General features: G+C 35.4%; 1 protein-coding gene across 2 annotated transcripts in view; it reads right to left on the minus strand.

Moving 5' to 3' along the window:
- Positions 1–18,733, minus strand: part of RICTOR (RPTOR independent companion of MTOR complex 2) — an 86,710-nt gene that overhangs the window by 45,550 nt on the left and 22,427 nt on the right. For both annotated transcript variants that reach the window (XM_074570988.1, XM_074570987.1), the window contains exons 4-9: positions 14,219–14,283; positions 7,616–7,747; positions 6,543–6,606; positions 2,032–2,158; positions 898–1,067; positions 581–648 (exon numbers count right to left, since the gene is read on the minus strand). In XM_074570988.1, the coding sequence (XP_074427089.1) occupies positions 581–648; positions 898–1,067; positions 2,032–2,158; positions 6,543–6,606; positions 7,616–7,747; positions 14,219–14,283 (626 nt within the window). The remainder of the gene's footprint in view (positions 1–580; positions 649–897; positions 1,068–2,031; positions 2,159–6,542; positions 6,607–7,615; positions 7,748–14,218; positions 14,284–18,733) is intronic.

The following is an 18,733-nucleotide window of genomic DNA, read 5'->3' on the forward strand; positions in this document are numbered from 1 at the left end:
AATTCAAGTTGGAAGCAATCTCAGGAGGTCTCCAGCCCAAATTCCTGCACAAAGACGTTGACGGCTATGAGACCAGGCCAGGTTATACTCAAGGGTTTATCCAGCTGGGTCTCAAACTCTCAAGGATGAAGGCTGCAGTACCTCTCTGGACAGCCTGTTTGGTCCCACACTTGACTGGCCTCACAGAAAATCCACCACCACCACCCCCCACCCCCCCCGCCCTTATATCAAGTTGAAACTTCTCTTGTTTCAATTTCGCTCTGTTGCTTCTTGTCCTCCTACCTTTCACCACCATGTAAGGACCCTGACTACATCTTACTGATAAAATCTTCATAGGTATTTGAAAAACTGCTATTTGGGGGAGGCTGTCCCCCAACCTTCTCTTCTCCAGGCTAAACAAGTTATTTAAAATCTGAAGGGCTTAACAGTATTTTAGGAAGCTGCATTCTAACCTACTGTACTGAAGTTCAAGTAGTTTAGTATTAGGTCATTGCTTTTATTTTCACTTTGGAAAGAAAAATAGCTTAATTCCAATACCACGAACGTAACTGGCAGCACAAGTAGCAGCACTAACACTTACTTGAGTTGTCCTTCTGCTGTGTCTGGATTATGCCTGTAGTGAAAATCTGTGTAAGGAGCTAAAATTCGCTAAACAAAAGAAAGACATGCATTACTTTCACATGAGAATACAGTAAAATAGGCCTTGTCCTTTCCTCAGTCCCACTCCAACCTGTCATTTTATTCCTGCTTTATAAATCATTATGCTCTTAGCCTAAAATGTTACATTTCAAACAATTTGCACTAACACAGAGGGTGAAATCTGAGATTAAAATTAAACATTTTCATAAGTAATACAATGTTTTATTTCTGTCACTGAAAAAGTACAACTGAACCCACCTCTAACTCTACATCTGCTCGCACATACTGTCGGGTCTTTGGATGATTAATGAGGTGCAAAACTGTAGTTATCAAAGCCTCATTTATTCGGCTTAGCTGACAATCAATCACATTTTTCAAGATGGTACTTAAACCACCCCGAAGAGCCACCACCTCGGGATTCTGAAGTGCTAAATAAAGAAAAACACGTCACTTCGGTCAGTGATAGGAAAGAAAACATTTCACAGCTTCCAGTATGACAAACATGTCATCTCTTTAGAACATGTATCTTTTTCTTTCTGAACACTGCAGAGGCACACAAAGCTTTTAATGTAACTGACCAACAGTAGCAATGAATTGAGATTTTGCATTAATTTACCATGAACAAAAATACTGGTCAGTCAGTCACCATTGTGCAGCAGTTTCACAACTTATTTCCAACAAAGTTTCCATACAGTGGTTTCTCGATTTCCCCGCAAAAATATTGTGTGCTTCACTGGGCTGACATGGATAAAGTATTTATGCTAAAATATCAAAAAGTAACAAACTGTTTATTTCTTTAAAACAGAAGTTTGTATCTTGAAAACACTGCTGAAGTTATTTCTCACTGATTAATTTAAAAAAAACCCCAACTTTAAAAATCAGCACCCACATACAAGTATAGGGAGTTAGTATAAACCACTGCCCAGATAGCCTTTACATGGATACAAATACTGACTTCCAGAAGCCAGCTAAAAAAAAAATTTTTAAAGGAAGATGTTTTGTAGTTCTCTGAACTCCTGTACAGTTGTCAGCACCTCATGTATGGAATTCTCCCTACTTTCCATCCATTAGTTTTAGAAGTGTCAACTGCAGCAAGGAAACGTTTTTAAGGAATAAGAAAAATTGGCAAGTCTTAAAGGAAAGATCAGCACTTGAAATCGTCAGGTACTTCATTTAAGAGATTTTAAGTTGAAGTGATCTCGTTTTATATCAAGCTAATGACTAAAATCCATGAAACTGGCACTGAGAACATGTAACATGATTTATTACTAAACAAATACCCTTAATTATTTGAATATAATCTATTTAATATGAAGCCACAGAAAAGAATCTCTTAGAAAACTGATGACAACCATGTCAAAATTTTTCTTAATTAGCTTTCAGTTATCTTACCTAGTTCACAGATAATGGCTATACACGCTCGAACCATTCTGTCTCTTTCTTGAAGACCATCGTTTCCAACTGCTATCAAAGAATTAGTAATAGAACTGGGGAACAATGAAGCATTCACAGTGATCATCTGCCAAAAATGAAAGAAAAAGCTCTCTGGTTTCTTCATAATGTTTCTCTAAATACACTCACAGATTCACCAGCATTCTGTTTCCCAGATACAACCAGACAGACCACTCCATATAATACTGGATTGTAACTGGTGAATCCTCAAAACTATTTCTTTTGTTCTTGAAATTTTTTATTTGCCAATTTACCATTCTCTTCCTGCTTCAGGTTTTTTTATTATTTAATCATAATAGGAACGGGTTAGACATTACTGTTGCAGAGAGAACTATGCCTACCTTTTTGACATTTTTTTTAAATTTCTTTATTGACAAAGAATGCTATCCAATGACACAGAGTAGATTAAGAACTCTTCCAGGAGATTGATTCATACTGCAGCAGGTTCTTCAATACTTATTGAACTGCTTAATTAGCCAAGACTAAAATCTCCTGTTTTGCAGAGAAATCGTTAGATTGCTGCAGACTACAAAACCAGACATTAAACAAAGAAGCTGCTATAGTATTTGGAAGGCAACTGCCAGTAGCACCCCTATATCCTCTTGCATGGTATCTGGTCTTCCTAGAACTACAGCGTAATTCAATTTCATCATAAGTCATATAGCTATGGCAGAAAGCACACACACATACACAGCCCTTAAAACACATTAAAGTGGAAAGAAAAGATGAAAACAAGACCTGCATCCATTAATCAAGTCATTCTTCAATTAACAAGAAAGGTAGAACAGATGAACAGATTTTAATAGCCAATGCTCACTTACACTACAGAAAAGGTACCGCACCATGGAAATCCTCAGCTGCTAGTTCAAGACAATCAGAATTTATACCAGATTAAGGAGCAAGACCCCGTGCATACACTAAAGGCAAAAAACTCCACCCACCCCAAAACAACTAACCAGTACGACCACTCCTCGCCTTCCCCAATATGAGGCTTTGACTACAAAGGCTGAGTAGCTGTTCACATTTTTTCATAGTTTGTGAAAATTCAATATACATATCCTCTATATGATGGAACATGAACATCACTAAACAGATGTACTACTAAGGAGGAAGTAGGGTTTTTGTCTGCTTAAAAACGGAACAACATAATGTGTTATAGCCCACTCAACCATGTCAAATATTTTTCTACTAATAAGACTGAGATGTAAAAAAAAAAATACTCAATATCCATCTAATACCTAAAAACTTAAGGACAGTTTTCCAAGGTTTTGTTTAATATCCCTTTTGTTTTCACCAAAAGCAGGCTTATCTTTACTTTTCCAAAATTGTTTTGTCCTATATTCATTACATGGCTCCCTTAGATGTCTTACAGATATTTGTTCAGACAAAGGAGATTAATTGTTTCACTTTCTTTGCAAAGGATGTTAAAATGAGAAGGGATCAACCATTTTGACAAATATATCGGAACACTTTAACAAGTTTATTTTTAATAAGTGTTTTTGATAAACTTCTTGTCATACAGAATGTTGTCACCCACAAAACAGGAAGCTTTATGACAGGACTCTAAAGAAAAAAAAAACAAACTCTTCCCCACCCACGCAGTCTTTCACTTTTACAATGGTATGAAGTAACAAGAATTAGCAGTAGAATGGGTGTACCAACCACTCTACAAAATTATAACCTTTTTTCTACTGATATTGACATGTACTTAGTGTGAAGATACAAGCAGCCTCTTAAGGCTGTTCTGCTTCATTGTTTTCTTTGGCTTTAAGACATGAGAAGTAAAGACTTCTTTCTTTTAATATTCAATTCCAAATACATTAGTAGAATAAACCCAAGCTTTTGCATTTGCTTTCATTCTGCTCCAGGTATTGAAACGCAGTTCTGAAGACCAAGGACAGGTGATACAAGGCTACTTACAAGCAGCTATGATGAAATAAGTAACAAAGACTATGAATTTGGTCTTTAAAGATTCCTTTAAAAAAAGAGGAAGAATGAAGGTGGCTCATATTGTACCTAACCCTGACTTCTGCTTTGAAAATAAAATATCCTGCTTACGAAATTATAAAAAAAAAGTCTTACTAATTTCTATTTGATAGAAGAATGCTTTCTGAAGCAACTCTATGCCATCCTTTTCATGGCTAAAAAACACCACTAAATTGCAAAGCTCTTACTAGGAAATGTAGAGATGATTGCAGTCAAAAGAGACAGTGAGCACTCAAAGCCTTCAAAAAAAATCTGAAGCCAAGTTTAAAAAGTTTGAAGTTTTTCTTTTCTCTTCCTATACTACTTTAACCTGCACATTTTTAAAATAAGTTTATCATTAAGTGCCTTTTATAAATTCATAAAACAGGATTAATATTTTAAATTTTGTTCTTCCACTCTATGAAAAAGAAGAGAGGAAAGTTTTAATTTTAAAGTTTTATATCTACATTTTTCTTACATAGGCATTTTTGCTATAAAAGATCAGGTTGAAGAATTGCATGCAGACTTTGGAACTGAAAAAAATTAGTTCTGTGACACTGGTGGAACCCAGTTCAGCTCTTCCATGGCTCACAGGAAATTATCTCCTGCACAATGAATTAACTCTGTTTTATTTACCATTTGTTCTCCTCTTTTAGACCTTCATATATTCTTTTAGGAATCCTGGTATCAAATCACCGAGATATTGAGGGAGATGAAGAGATACAGGAAAAGGGCAACAGCAGGGTAACAAAAAGACAGTGTGAAAATATAGGATGTGCCACTCAAGATCTGTGTCACAGTATTCCTCGTGAGAGTTTCGCAAGTACTGACTGCTCTATGCCAATGCGTGCTTAACTGCTGTAGCCCAGACAGGATCCGAAAAAGGTGTTAACTTTACTGGTAGCCGCATTGGGTGGCTTTTTGTTTCTCTGACATTATCTTTTAAGAAAAAAGGATGTTCTAGGTAGTCAAAGATGTTAGGAAACATCTTTCATCAACATAGTTCTCAGCATCAAAGAGCAGCTTCCCTGTACAGCATGCACACTCCGTGCATGTACATCCAATGCACAACATCCTTGTACAATGATGGAGACAAAAAAGCACTGGTGGATCAGCTGTATGATTTTTTTAATGCTTATCTTTCAGGACCTTTTTTTTCAAATCAAACTAACGGATTTCTTTCTCTTGCTTCCTCTTGTTTCTTGCAAGCAAGACAGAAGTCTTTGCTCAACTAGGAAATGCTCAAAAAAGCCCAGGAATAATGAGGACAAATTTCTGACCCAAACAATACTAATTCATCATAAATGTGCTTCCATTTCACCTTCTGATTTAAGTTATTCTGGCTCTACATTGAAGCTCTCTTTTAAAAGTAGATTAGCAAAGAACTTTTATGAATTGTAGCTTCCTCAAGGATCCATTCCTTTATCGTTGTGTTTTTCATTTTTTTGGGTTTGGAAGTGCTGGTAGTGTTTAAGCTTTAAAAACTCTCTTTTTGGCACAACTGTTTATCAAGCATATTGTCTTTTCTGTAAGACAGAAACCAAGTGAGCTCATTATGAGAAAAGAAATTGCATATCAAACTTCCCTATTTTCAACCTTTTATATATATATATATATGTAAAAAATACACACGCACACATATATATGTAAAAAATACATATACATACATATATATATGTAAAAAATATATATACACACAAAAAAGACGAATCACACGAAGTGCTCCTGGGAGACCATTCTTCCAACTACTTCAAAGTTTACTCAAGTCTGGTAGTTTTTCCTAAGATGCTCAGTAGAAGAACATAAGCATGATAAAGAATAGTAAAGTCCAGTGCAAAGGCAGAATACTATGTTGCCTCAAAAAAACTACCTTCAGTAGCCACTTTCTCTAGGATGAACTTGAAAATGCAGCTAGCACAGCTTCAAACATCTCATATCCAAGGGTACAACAGAGTAACCACCAAAGACTAACTACATCTTTTTGTGTATCTGAGAAAAGAACTATGGATAGCATCAACCTCTAAGGATAAAGCAATAAGGCTAGAAGCATTCCTTCAACTGATTATTCCCGCATCGGCAATTTGCCTCATTTATCAGATCTGCCATCCTTGATCCACAGATGACTAAAACACACGATACAATAAAGTTAAATATTAGATGAAACTTAATAATATGGTTCTTATACCCTTGCATTCATCATTTGATAAGTTCTTCCCAAATCTTGTCCAGTATGATCTCTATCAAAGGAAAATTAGCAGGATTTTTCTAGCCCACTCCAGATTCTCAGTAGAAAGAGATTAAAATCAAAACAGGTCTCAGCACTACCCTTTCTTGTGTCTTTTGAATTATCATCTGTAATTTCTTCTCACATGAAAAAGTAAGGTAAGGTATTAGAGACTGTGTGAAAAAAACTGCTGATGGAGAAAACCAAGAGCCAGCACAACGAACTGGCATAGCTGATAAGACCATATATAGTTAGATTTTACCTTTCTGACTAATCGAAGTGCTTGTGTTCTTTCTACTTCATTACTCTGCTGTATGTCAATGCACCTAAAATAGATTAAAACACACATTTTATTTACACCACCACTAATTTTCACCTTAACCGGTAACAACTCACGTTAATATTTATGCAATCGAATAAACAGAAGGAAAACAACATTATGAGTCATTGTTTAAAAATTCTGCCTTTCAGCAAGCATACTCATTATGACTGGTCAATTAGCTTCAGTTTGTATTTTTTATAGTTATCTTCATTTTAATTAAATCAATAGAATGTTCTTAAATATACAATGGCACCTTCAAAAATATCTTCTAAGCTGGCTGCATCTGTCATTTCAAATGAGACTAAACAAATTATTTGTAATGTTTCACATCAACATGTTTTGTGCATGTTCTCAGACCAGAAAATTTAACAAAGTTAAAAAGCACACTAAGACTGACTATGTGTGTATACTTATGAACAGAAACACACATATTTATATCAGTAGATAAATCCAACAAGATTTTAAACACATGAAGCACTTAAAATGCTAATATTTACATCTACTCATAATGCTGATCTTACTATCTTGTTGTTAGTTTGCCCTTTGGTATTCTTCTGTTTTATCATAGGTTATACTCAGATTACAAACTCTTGGTCAGGAACTACTTTTTAGCACTGACTTTCTACTAGAGGCTCCAAAACACTATGTTAATAAAAGGAAACAAAACAACTTACATAAAGTAACTTAAGATGCTAAAATTACCGACGTTTCAACCTTCTGAGAACACCATATATTAATTTATGATTAATGGCATTAATGACTAAAAACACTGACATTTTCTAGATTACTCACAGTATATATTTGGACTGCATTTTATTTGGATTAGCTGGTGCGACATACCATCCTTCTATTTTTAAAGGACGTTGTTCATATTGAAGAAAAATTGCTTTTATAAAACTACATATCAAAAATGTAAAGGGACATGAAAACACCTTTTCTCACCTTTCTCAACCATGAAAAAGTAAGTTATTTACAACTGTACAATTTACAACAAGAAGGAAGAGAAAAATTACCTGGCTATCAAGTAATCCACTTTCAACTTTAGCACCTTCTGGAGAATACTGGAGTCTCGAATGAGATAGCGGAGGGCTCGCAATCCTGCTGCTCGCACCTCTTTTGCTTCATTTAGTAAAGCTAGCCTCAGACTACAATGAAGAAAACAAGGGAAACAAAAAATTATTTAGCAGTACGTAGACTTTACAATCTGACATGTAGCTACTACCTACTCATTTAAAATAAAAAGTCCTATTTTTAGAAATAAGTGTTTTACATTAATTTTCCTGTTTTGCAATATTCACTTGTACAGCCTGGAAGGCAAACCTTCCTCCAGCCAGCAGATGTAGACAATATAATAATCTGAAAAAGCCACAAACCATTTTTTTCCCCCAAAGCAGAGCTTGTACACCCATGAAATGATACATGACCAAGACCTGAGTACAACTTGTTATTTGACAAGAGAGCTGAGCACATTATTAGTCCAAGAAAATTAACAAGTAGAGAACATTTCCTCCTCTGACAAAATGCCAACCTGTAAGCATGAGTCCTCAAAGCAGTATCTTGACATCAAATAGAGACAAATTTACACCTTAGATAGCAATATGCATCACTGACGAACTGTTTTTATGTACATCTAAATATGTTCACTTAAGCAGCCCCACACAGCATAGATTTCTACAGATTTCATTTTAACATATAATTAAAAATATTTCTCTTTAGACAGATTTTTAAGCATTTTTTCTCACACGGAGGTGAGCTTTGCTAAACATAACTATCATCATAATGCAAGTTCCTACATTCATTATCTAGCTAAAAAGAAATGAGATAGTAAAGGCCTCTAAAGATGGAGTTTGAAAGTATTAAGTGACACACTGTCCTTCTGAAGGCCCTCAAAAGATTTGCCCCCTCTCCTTGACTACACAGGGTGGGAAAACCATCAGCCCCCCAGTGACATACTTTAGTAGGATTTCTTCAGTGGATATCTAAGAATGCAAATATCTCCGCCAGTGAGACTGAATTTCTACCTACACAAATGGCTAATTGTTTCCTTCTCTTACTCCAGGATTGTCGTGCACGGTAATCAGCTACTCCAAGGCAAAAAACCTTCTGAATCTTTCTGGAAATTAATGGTACTGTGCAGAAGTCACTATTAACAGCAACCTATTTCTAAGTGATATCAAGACAAAGTAGAAAGGCTGCAGTACTGTATGATCTGATAACTACTTTCAGCACCAAGTAGGGAAAGTGGCAAATTACTTCAGGAAGACCATCTTTGCTGTAATATCAAATATGATTCTTCACATAAAAACAGTGACACTAATTGCCTTTATTTATTTACTTTAAGCTGAGCTAGAAGCAAATAAGAAACAGCTTCTCAACACTGAGGTTAAGAAAAAAATCTTCCTCTTAACAAAAAAAACCCCAAACTGTACTGGAGGAGAGATTCATTTCTTAAGTCATTCAAGAAAAGCAGACAAGTAACTCTTCCAATTGTGTTGAGTAGATAATAGGCATTCTTTAGATCATGAATCATACTTTGTTTCTAGTTTTGCAGCTCTGCAGAGATGGAAATCTGAGGGATGAGCACATAAAGACTCAGTTCTACTTAGTGGTATTTTTCTATTTGGACATTTACCTCACAGTTTACAATTGGTTTGGATATTCTAGTTTAAGACGCTTAAGCAGAGTTTCCTTTTAGGGCAGAAGTTTTCTATTACTCATGCAAATGGTGTTGTTGCTATCCATAACATCTCTTAGTAGTACAGCCAAATACTGCATCTGTTTTTTTTCGCGTCATCAAGTAAAGTACCTTTACTTTTATATTTGAGACGAAAATGTTTCTTGAATGGCAGACCAAAACAGGCTTTAGATAAACAGTTTCTCAAAAGCAGTCAAAGCGTTGAAAGCTTGTTTTACAACTCACAAGAAGGGAATATTCTTAATTTGCAGATAGAAGTTAATTTAAGAATTTGCAACAGTGAAACCACTACAAAGGACAACACTATCATGAGATTCAACACCCAAAAGCAGAAGGCACCAAAAAGGGATTTGTCACTATCTTTAAATAGTGAGAACGCAATGGGAATATATAGCTAGCCAGAAAGGCACAGACCTAAAACAGAGGTCATAAAAAACCCATAAAGGTCCAATGAAAGCAATGACACATAGAAGTGTACAGGGTGAACAAAGATCTCTCCATTAGAAACAAAAACTAACCAAAAAAAGGTCACCAGTCAATGACTGAACTGCAAAAACCTGAGCGAAACCTGATTTTATGGTAACAACGATACGCTACAACAGTCAGAAAAAAAAATATGTAGGAACACCTATATGCATGTGTCTGTATGCGTCTACGTGTTCTGACTTCTCTGTCAGAACCACAGCTGTACCACAAGGAGAAAACTTGAAAAATTAAACCAGATCCACTGGATAACCCAAAAGGAAAAGGAGAAGGAATGATGCAAATAAAAGACTGACAGAGATATGATGGAAACAATCATTTTCTTCATACTGTCATTGCTTTAGAGATCTGCATGAAGATTCCTGTCTCAACATCTTTTTTATTATACAAAATATGAGTTAGACTTAGATGTGAAAATGATGGAAGAACTGGAGGAAATCATCCAGTAAGTATTGTCAGTTGCCCACCAAGCTTCTGATCTGTATTTGGAAACAACATTAACATGAACTGTATTTGCTAGCACCATATCATAAATGGTATGGCCAAGGTGAAAAAAAGGTGATAAACAGGTCTACATAAAACAGATTCCAAAGGGCACACAGACTGTTTTGGGTTTTATAATAAAATCACCTTAAAGTAAAACTGGTTACCATGTGAAGCACCCAGCAGAGGTTACGCAAACTTTATTCTTCTAGTCTTTCGAAAGACTTAAAACGAGTTATTACAATAGTGTATAAAAAGGCGTAAGGTGTTGCTGAAGATTGTATTAAGGGATATAAAAAGATTACAGAGTGACAAAAAGTAGTTTCAGAAATCGCAATCTGTAAAGATGAATTCAAAAAGCAGAGGTGAATGGAGGATTTTTATCCTGATAACTTTTTGTCCTGATTTTTATGCAGGTTCACAAGCTCCTATGCAGATCTCACAATCTCTCACAATCTTATGCAGGTAGTATTTAGTATACAATTTTTGATTTGGAGGAGGTCAGGTGGGGACAGAAATAGAGAGGGCAACATAATTAATAAGAATTATTATCTTAATAAGGTTATGAGAAACTTCAAGAGAACTTAAAAATTATATGTATATATAATTCACAAGATAGTGAAGATTGTTAGATGTGACTTAACACACATCAAGACAAAAGCTGTGTTATAAAACCATACTACATGATTCTAAAATAGCCATCAGATCAAGAAAATTATTTTGATATGCACACTGCACGTGCATCTGTGGCTGAAAGTGCCAAGAAGACATCATGACTGTGTAAGAGAAAAAATAAGCGCAGTACTACTCACCCCAGTATTTTAAGTGTCACTGCAGAAATGAAAATAGCTTTCTATGACAGCATTAAGGCTGATAAACATTAAGACTGATAAAAAGTCTGGAAAAACTAACAAACGAAGGAATAAGAAAGGATAGTCACTTCCTATTATAGGATCATTCTCATACCTTTTTCTAAAGTATCTCATCCACACGCTACAGAATGATAACCATGGTTTTGACGGATCTCCATGTGATCCAGTAAGGTAATTGTGAATATTCTTAATTTTTCTTTTATGCCCAAAGCCTCTTGGGACATAACTAAGAGACCTCAAATGTTTCTGAGGCTACCAACACTCCATTTTCTTCATGGCTCAAGGCCTCCTCTCAGCTGTCAATGGTATGGTGCTCTGCGAACTGGGAAGACCCATCTACACTGGGAATGACAATGAAACGTGTCACTGTTATCTCCATATGCTGGCAGGAAGAAACTATAACCAGGCACCTCGACTAACATAATTTCAAAAAGAGAGTGAGTTCTAAAACCCAGATCTCTAACTTGATAATAACTGCAGTTATTGCAGACTGCAAATGTCTTCGGTTTGGTTAAATATTCTACTAAGGTTACTAACCCCAAACCTAGAACTTTATAGGAAATCTGTAATTATTTTGAAATCATTGATTCCCTTATAGTTTAATGCTTTAGGTTAGCCATTCATACTTCACAAATGCAGAAAAGTCAGGAAGTATTTCTTGCATCCAAGTAAATTTTCATGTTTTCAAAGGAAAAACAAGTCAGTTCTGTAGAATAAAAAGGTTCCCCTATGGAAATCTAAGTGTCCTGGTTTGAGCTAAAACAGAACCAATTTTCTGATTTGTAATTTTACTTTTTAGCTGTGCCTCTTCTAACTGACTAAACTCTGAAATTAACAGCATATTGTTCAGAAACTGTTCACTCTCAGAGTGATAAAACCAGATTACACCAATGAATGGTATGCAGAGAGGCTCTTGCTTGTACTTATTGCTGTAACAACCAAGGTCAGATAACTTTGCTGTTTGCCCTATTAGAGGAAGCAGAGAAGTGTAGAGGGGTCCCACCTGCAGGGAGGAGCGGACAGGACAGGTGACCTAAAACTGACCAACAGGGTATTCCATCCCATCTGCATCACGCTCAGTACAAAAGCTGAGGGATCAGAGGGGCAAGGCTGCTCTGGCTCGCTTTTATCTTCAATGGCCGACGTCTGAGGAGGACCCTGTCTGTTCATCTGCCTTTGATCCCGATCTGAGCCCTCCTGACTCTAGTTCCAGAATTCAGCTCCTGTCTGTCACTGACTCCAGTCTGGGACTTTCCCTGTGTCTGCTGGTGACGTGATCGTCATCCTGGGAGCTGGATACGGTTTTGTATATATTGTATACCTTTTTCTTTAATTTTTATTATTCTATTATTTACTATTTTCTTATTTTAATTGAAGTAGTTTAGTTCTTTTTCTGAACTCGTAAATCTCCTTATCTCTTCCTCTCCTCTCTGAGGAGAGAGGGAGGGGGAGCATCTGTTGTTCTGATTGGCCAATCCGGCCAAAACCACGACACTAAGATAATGTTGGGAACATCAGCAGAGTGAGTTACAGAACTTCCATGCTCTTTCCAAAGGAATATATGTAATTAGTCTACCTGAAGGTCACTTCCAAAATTTATTAAAAAGTTCAGTATTTGCAAGTTACTCAGAACAGCTGTATGCTGTACAGCAAAATAATCTGCAAACAGAATACTACCACAGAATGGCCGTAACTCCGGAGAGAAAAATTTTTAAATTTGCCTGAAAAGTCTGTATTTAATTAAAACAATTCATCCTATAAATATTTCTGAAGAACCACCAACCAGCATGATTATGCCTGTTAAAATGTGAGCATTTGAGTGATATCCCTGAGTTTGAAAGTTATCATTATAGTGGAGTTACCTACATGTGCAGTAAAAATTGGCTTCTCATGTACATACAGAGAGGAACCATTGGACTGACCAAAGTAACAACACTAACCAAGATCATTTTCCTGCTATATTCTTTCCAGTTTTTTTGAGAAACCATTTTTGGCATTTTTCTAAGTAGAAGGCTATTTTTCTTCATGTGTCTGCTGAGAACAACATTTTTATCTCTTCCTTATCAATATCTGTAATTGTGTTTGGATTAGCAGATCTTTCTGTAAACTTCTTCCTGTAAAAACAAACACTAGTATTTGCATAACCTTTTAAGACTTGTATTTAAAAATATTTGGTAAAGAATTCTGAATTTTGAAGTTATACTCTTAAGTGATGGTCACTTCCATCATAAACACTATAACAGATTACATAAATAAGATCAGAAAACGATAACCTATTAAAGCTTACAGCAAAATATGCATTCACAAAAATATACTAATATTTTTTAAATTTTTTAGTCCTAGCAGAGAAAGTAATTTCTATTTAAGAAAACAACTTAAAATATTTTCATAAGAAATTACACAAGTTCTCCCAATATTTTACTTAAAGAGTGACTTTTCTAAGCTTGCTTTCTTAAGTCAGATAAACTAAATTGAAAGAACAGAAAATCATGTTAAATACTAGATCTTAGTTGTTTCTGCCACCAATGCTGAACCTCAGGACAAATTTACCAATGTCTACGTAAAAACACAGATTCTGGAAATAAGCATATAGTTACTTGCAGCTGTCAGAAACAGCAACAAAATATAGGAAAATTCCACTTGAAAGTACATACACAGGGCATTTTAGCAGCAGGGAAAGCAATGCTACAAAGACATATACACACCAAATCAACATAAAATATTTATTTTTAAATCCTGATTCTATGTTAAGAATATGCTCTAAATTCTGTAGCTGTATATTTTTACTAAAAGTACCTTTTGTAAGTACTGAGATATTTAGAGGTGTTTTTACATCTATAAGGAATATAATAAAGAAATCCATACTTTTAACTTGGACGTTTTTTCCCCTCTTTGCCCAAAAGCAAATAATGTATTTCTGATTTTACTCATTAAATTATTTGTAAGATATATGTTTGCATTATGAAATTTCAAACACATTAGAAATACAAAATATTAGCTCAGAAGTACAAATGAAGTTTATTTAATTGCACCTACAACAATTAAAGTACTCTAGTGTTGCCCTATTGCTCCTTACTACTTACCATATTATTATGCTGTCATATGTAAAACCTAGCTTTTCTTCAGCATGGCCAGTATTACAAAGAAGCTGAAAATAAAAGAAAATATCTATTATTTTTAATTCTTTAAAAATGACTATGTGAAACTGTACATTTCTGGACGTGCTTTCAAGGAAACCCAAGGAATTTCATTCATAGCAAAGGGATGCGTAATAACTTCAGACTTCCCTGAGAATTTCTGCTGTCAGTGTTCTGTTCCTACATACGCCAGACACACACAAATCTGTGGCCTTTTATACTGCTCAGTTTTTCAACTCCAGATTGCTCTTCTTGTTGCCTTTAAGCCCTTTTCAGAAGAGACACTAGTTGGGCAATTGGTAACCTGAGCAGAGATGAAAAAGACTGAAGTCAAAGCACACCACATTCAAAAACAGGGCTCTGGTGAGAGTTCTGAAGCAGATTGACAGTCATGGTCCACACAGCAAAGATGAAGAAAAATATAAAAAAAAAATTAGAAGGCATTGCCATGTTAAGTGTCCTGTAACTGACATTCAGCCCAGCCTGCCATCAGTTCCACAGAACCTGTACCTCTGAAAAAAATCAGTGCAAAGACTGAATTTATGCACACAAAAAGAATCTATAAACTGTCACAAATTCTGAACATTTCAACCATACCTATCCATTTTGAACACAACACTGAAGGTTTACAAGTGCAGTTTTTACATCCAAAGTCAATCTCAAAAGGAGCAATCTAGTGCGTGCCAATGTTGTAGCCTCTTTAGGAAAGGAAACCAGTCTCTTCTGTAAGAAGAGCAGATGCTGTTCTCCTTTGCAGGAGTGGCAAAGAAATTCCTAGTAACGTCATTTACTATCCCTAGCTAAAATGATAAAATACATTATTATCACATCCAAATTGTCCAAATCCCAAAGCAATTTCCCAAGCACTTCCAAAAACTCAAGTGACTAATACTGATTGCAATAGCTTTGCACTTTGTCCTCTCTTTTCGTAACAGGCATCTGTTCAGTTCTGAGACAGCACAGTTTAACAGCTTCTTCTCAGTAAGGAATTCAGGAAGTGTTTATGTCAACTTCTGAATACTCCTGCTCTGAAAGTATTAAAATGTATCAAACCCTGTGCCACATTCTTCATACGTATTATCTGCTAACAATAAAAAATTAGTAACAAACAGTTAAATTAATGCTACTGTAAATTGGAATATTTAACATGTTCCATGCTCCCATTCTACTGTTCACCTCTACCTGAAAAAACCAGCATATTGCACAGAAACTCTGCTTTTAAATAAACCCGTTCTATTAGCATGATGTTTTAAATTCAAACAATACTTTGGTTTATGCTGAATGAGTATAAATTCTTACAAGAATCATGTTACATTTTAAGAAATTATTTTTCATGTTTTAAGAAAAATGCATAGTGATAATGCTGAAATCCAAAGCTGTTACTGAGACAGATTATTAAATTGGCTTGGATCAGCTCTCCACATTTGGGCTCAAATAATCTAAGCTAATTGAAATGTTTTGGACTTTGATTTTTTCTTTATTAAGAGTTTATAACCAAAGGTGATTATAAAACATACGGAAAATGATTACACAACCTCTTTTCCCCACCTTTCAGATTTAAGTGATAATAAAACTAGACAATTGGTGCATTAACTTGTTATGACAGTATGTCACTTCCTAGCACCAATCTATTTTTATGCCATGTTGTTGGACTGCCTAAGGCCACCACTGCTGTTTTAGCATTTCTATTGAGATCTTATGAACTGTAAAAATTGGCTGGCAGAGTGTAAGCAAAACAGTGTGAGAAGATACGAGAGTAAAAACAGTTCATTGTTCAGTTTCAGACAAGTACATCAATAGCTGTTTAGGCTAATCATTTATATACCTAAACCGCTCCCCATTATTCCACCCCAGACACAAATGAGAAATCCTAATTTAACATACCAGATTATTCTAACAGTATTTTTTCCTACTTTAAAAAAAACCAACCACAAAACAGAATTGTAATTGTGATGTAGGAAAAAACATTTTTGAGAAAGCTGACATTGTGTGCACTAGCGCATTTCTGAAGCGAGCTTCATCACACTTACCATTGGCTGGTATCTTGAGCGGTCCCAAGATGAAACTAAAGCAGATGACGTGTTCCAGGAACCCACCTAACTTGCTGCAATTGCTAAAGAGCATTCAGTTCACTGGACCAACTCTAATCTAATCATCAGTAACCACTCTTACCAAATACATACAATGTGGTTATTAGCTCCTCAATACCAACTGTTTTCCTCTATATATGTGTTCCCACAGTGCATACCCTCACTCATCTAGAAAGAAACTTGATCCTACCTGACAACAGGTATAACTTCCATCAAGTTTAACAGCTGTGTGGATACAAATTTCTGAACATGATGATAATCATTATCTAAGACACATTGATGGTGTCTGTGCATACATGTGAAATATCTCTCACAGGGAGTGAACAGATAGAATTGGATAAAAAAACCTACGCACAAGATTAGCTACTTTAGGTATTAGTTTACTCTCATTCCAATGGGCCACCATTACTTATGTACTGGCTTTCTTTGCAATTTACACACAGTGGTGTGTGTACTGGATTTCCAGCTAGAAAAGAATTTAAAAGATGGACCGCAAGATCAGAATTCAAAGCATTTCAGTGATTTGAAAGGAGTGCCCAAAGTCAGTAAGAAAATTCAATTAAATAAAAAGAACAGTGTATCATATCATTCAGGGTACCACACGTTAACAGACACATAAAAACTGAAAGGAGTCCAGCAGAGAAGTGCCAGATGTTCAGAAAACATTCTGAATGCTAAATACAAAAATAAATTTCAGAAGGAAAGCAAGGTAAGTTACAGCAAACTATAAACTAAATGAGTTAATGTGATCTCATTTCAGAAAAAAAAAAAGAAATTTTACTTTTGAAAATACTAATAGTAGTGCATTATGTTTGAAATTTAGAGACTTTTTTCCCCCACTTCACAGGCTGCTCTCAAAACTGCATAAACAACAAAATTTTGGGTGCCACATTTTAAGAGCAGACAAACTGGAAAAACTGCCACAGAAAAATGTACAAGGCAGCTAGAAAATACACCCATGAGGGATAAGCCATTGAGTTTATTTAGTCTAGGAAAAAGAAAAAACAACCTGGCAAAAGTAAGGTTGGATTGATACATGTTTAAAAGAAGAAAAAAAGTCATGTAGGCTGCTATAAAGAAGATACTGTTCAGCTGTCTCTACGCTTTGGATATTTCCTCAGTTATAAATGTCTGGTCTTAAGTATATTAAAGGAGAAACTTTGCCACTTTCTTCTCATTTCACTTTCAACCAACATTAAGCAGGCCAGTGATACTGGCCCAAATGCAGTGATTTTTGTAATGGCTGAATTCCTGACAAAGCCAAGTAACTGTCATATGTTTGACTGTAACATTTAACAATTAACATTCACATATCACTGTGGTATAAGTTTATAGGCAAGCAGTAACAGAACACTAAAATCTAGTTTTGGCTATACATTGCTATATTTCACTAAAATGACAATAATGTATTATCATATCGTGTAAATGCCTGGAATTACGCAAATACACTTTATATTTTTCACACATATCTCTCTCACACATATAAAATGTATTTTTTTTAATATCCACAATAAATTTTTTATAGATATATAGACACACAAAACCACAGAGTGTACTTTGCTTGCTAAAACTGCCATTAAGTCAACTCTAAAATTCAAAATTTTTGATAGAATACTCAATACTTAATACTAGGACAAAATGGTACTTACGCTAGGCAAGACAGTGACTAACTTACAGTGAAGGGTTTTTTTCATGTTTACTGTCAGCTATGAGTTTTTCATGCTACTTGGATGAGTCATAGCAATATGAGTAACACATCAACATGTCTTGGAAACAGTAGCTCAAAACAACAAAACCACAGGAGGTCAACAGCATACACAAGTCGATTACACACTGAGACCATTCAAACTTATATTTAACAGAACAGTCACAGCAATAACTAGGTAAAATTATGATAATATTTTATGCAGCCAAAATGTAATCATTTTACTGTGATTTTGGAAATACAGTTTGAAACATCACTGGTAATATTTATGAGGAGACTACTTAGTAGATCTTAGTCTTAAGAGAAGACCCTAATGAAACTGCAGACACTGGATTTATAACCATTAGCTTTCCAGGTTTGTTCCAGAGCTGAATGCCCCCTAAGCTGATGTTCTGTTCCTATAGGCTGTGTACTTCATCATGAGATGAAGTTCATCAAGTTCTGCCCATAGTGGTTTAGCAACTTGGATTAATGTTACACTCAGTGAAAACTGCATTCAGATTCTAAGATACTTGCGTTTTGCAAAGGACAGCTGAGACTCTAAAATGACGGACTATGAATCAAAGACGGATTCTGTGAAAGCCTCTACAGCCCCAAATTCAATCCATATCCTAGTGAAATTTAGCAGAATAGTAAAAAGCTAACACATATAGAGCAGAATAGTAG

Source organism: Larus michahellis, chromosome Z, assembly GCF_964199755.1.
Source record: "Larus michahellis chromosome Z, bLarMic1.1, whole genome shotgun sequence".
Classification (NCBI taxonomy): Eukaryota; Metazoa; Chordata; class Aves; order Charadriiformes; family Laridae; genus Larus; species Larus michahellis.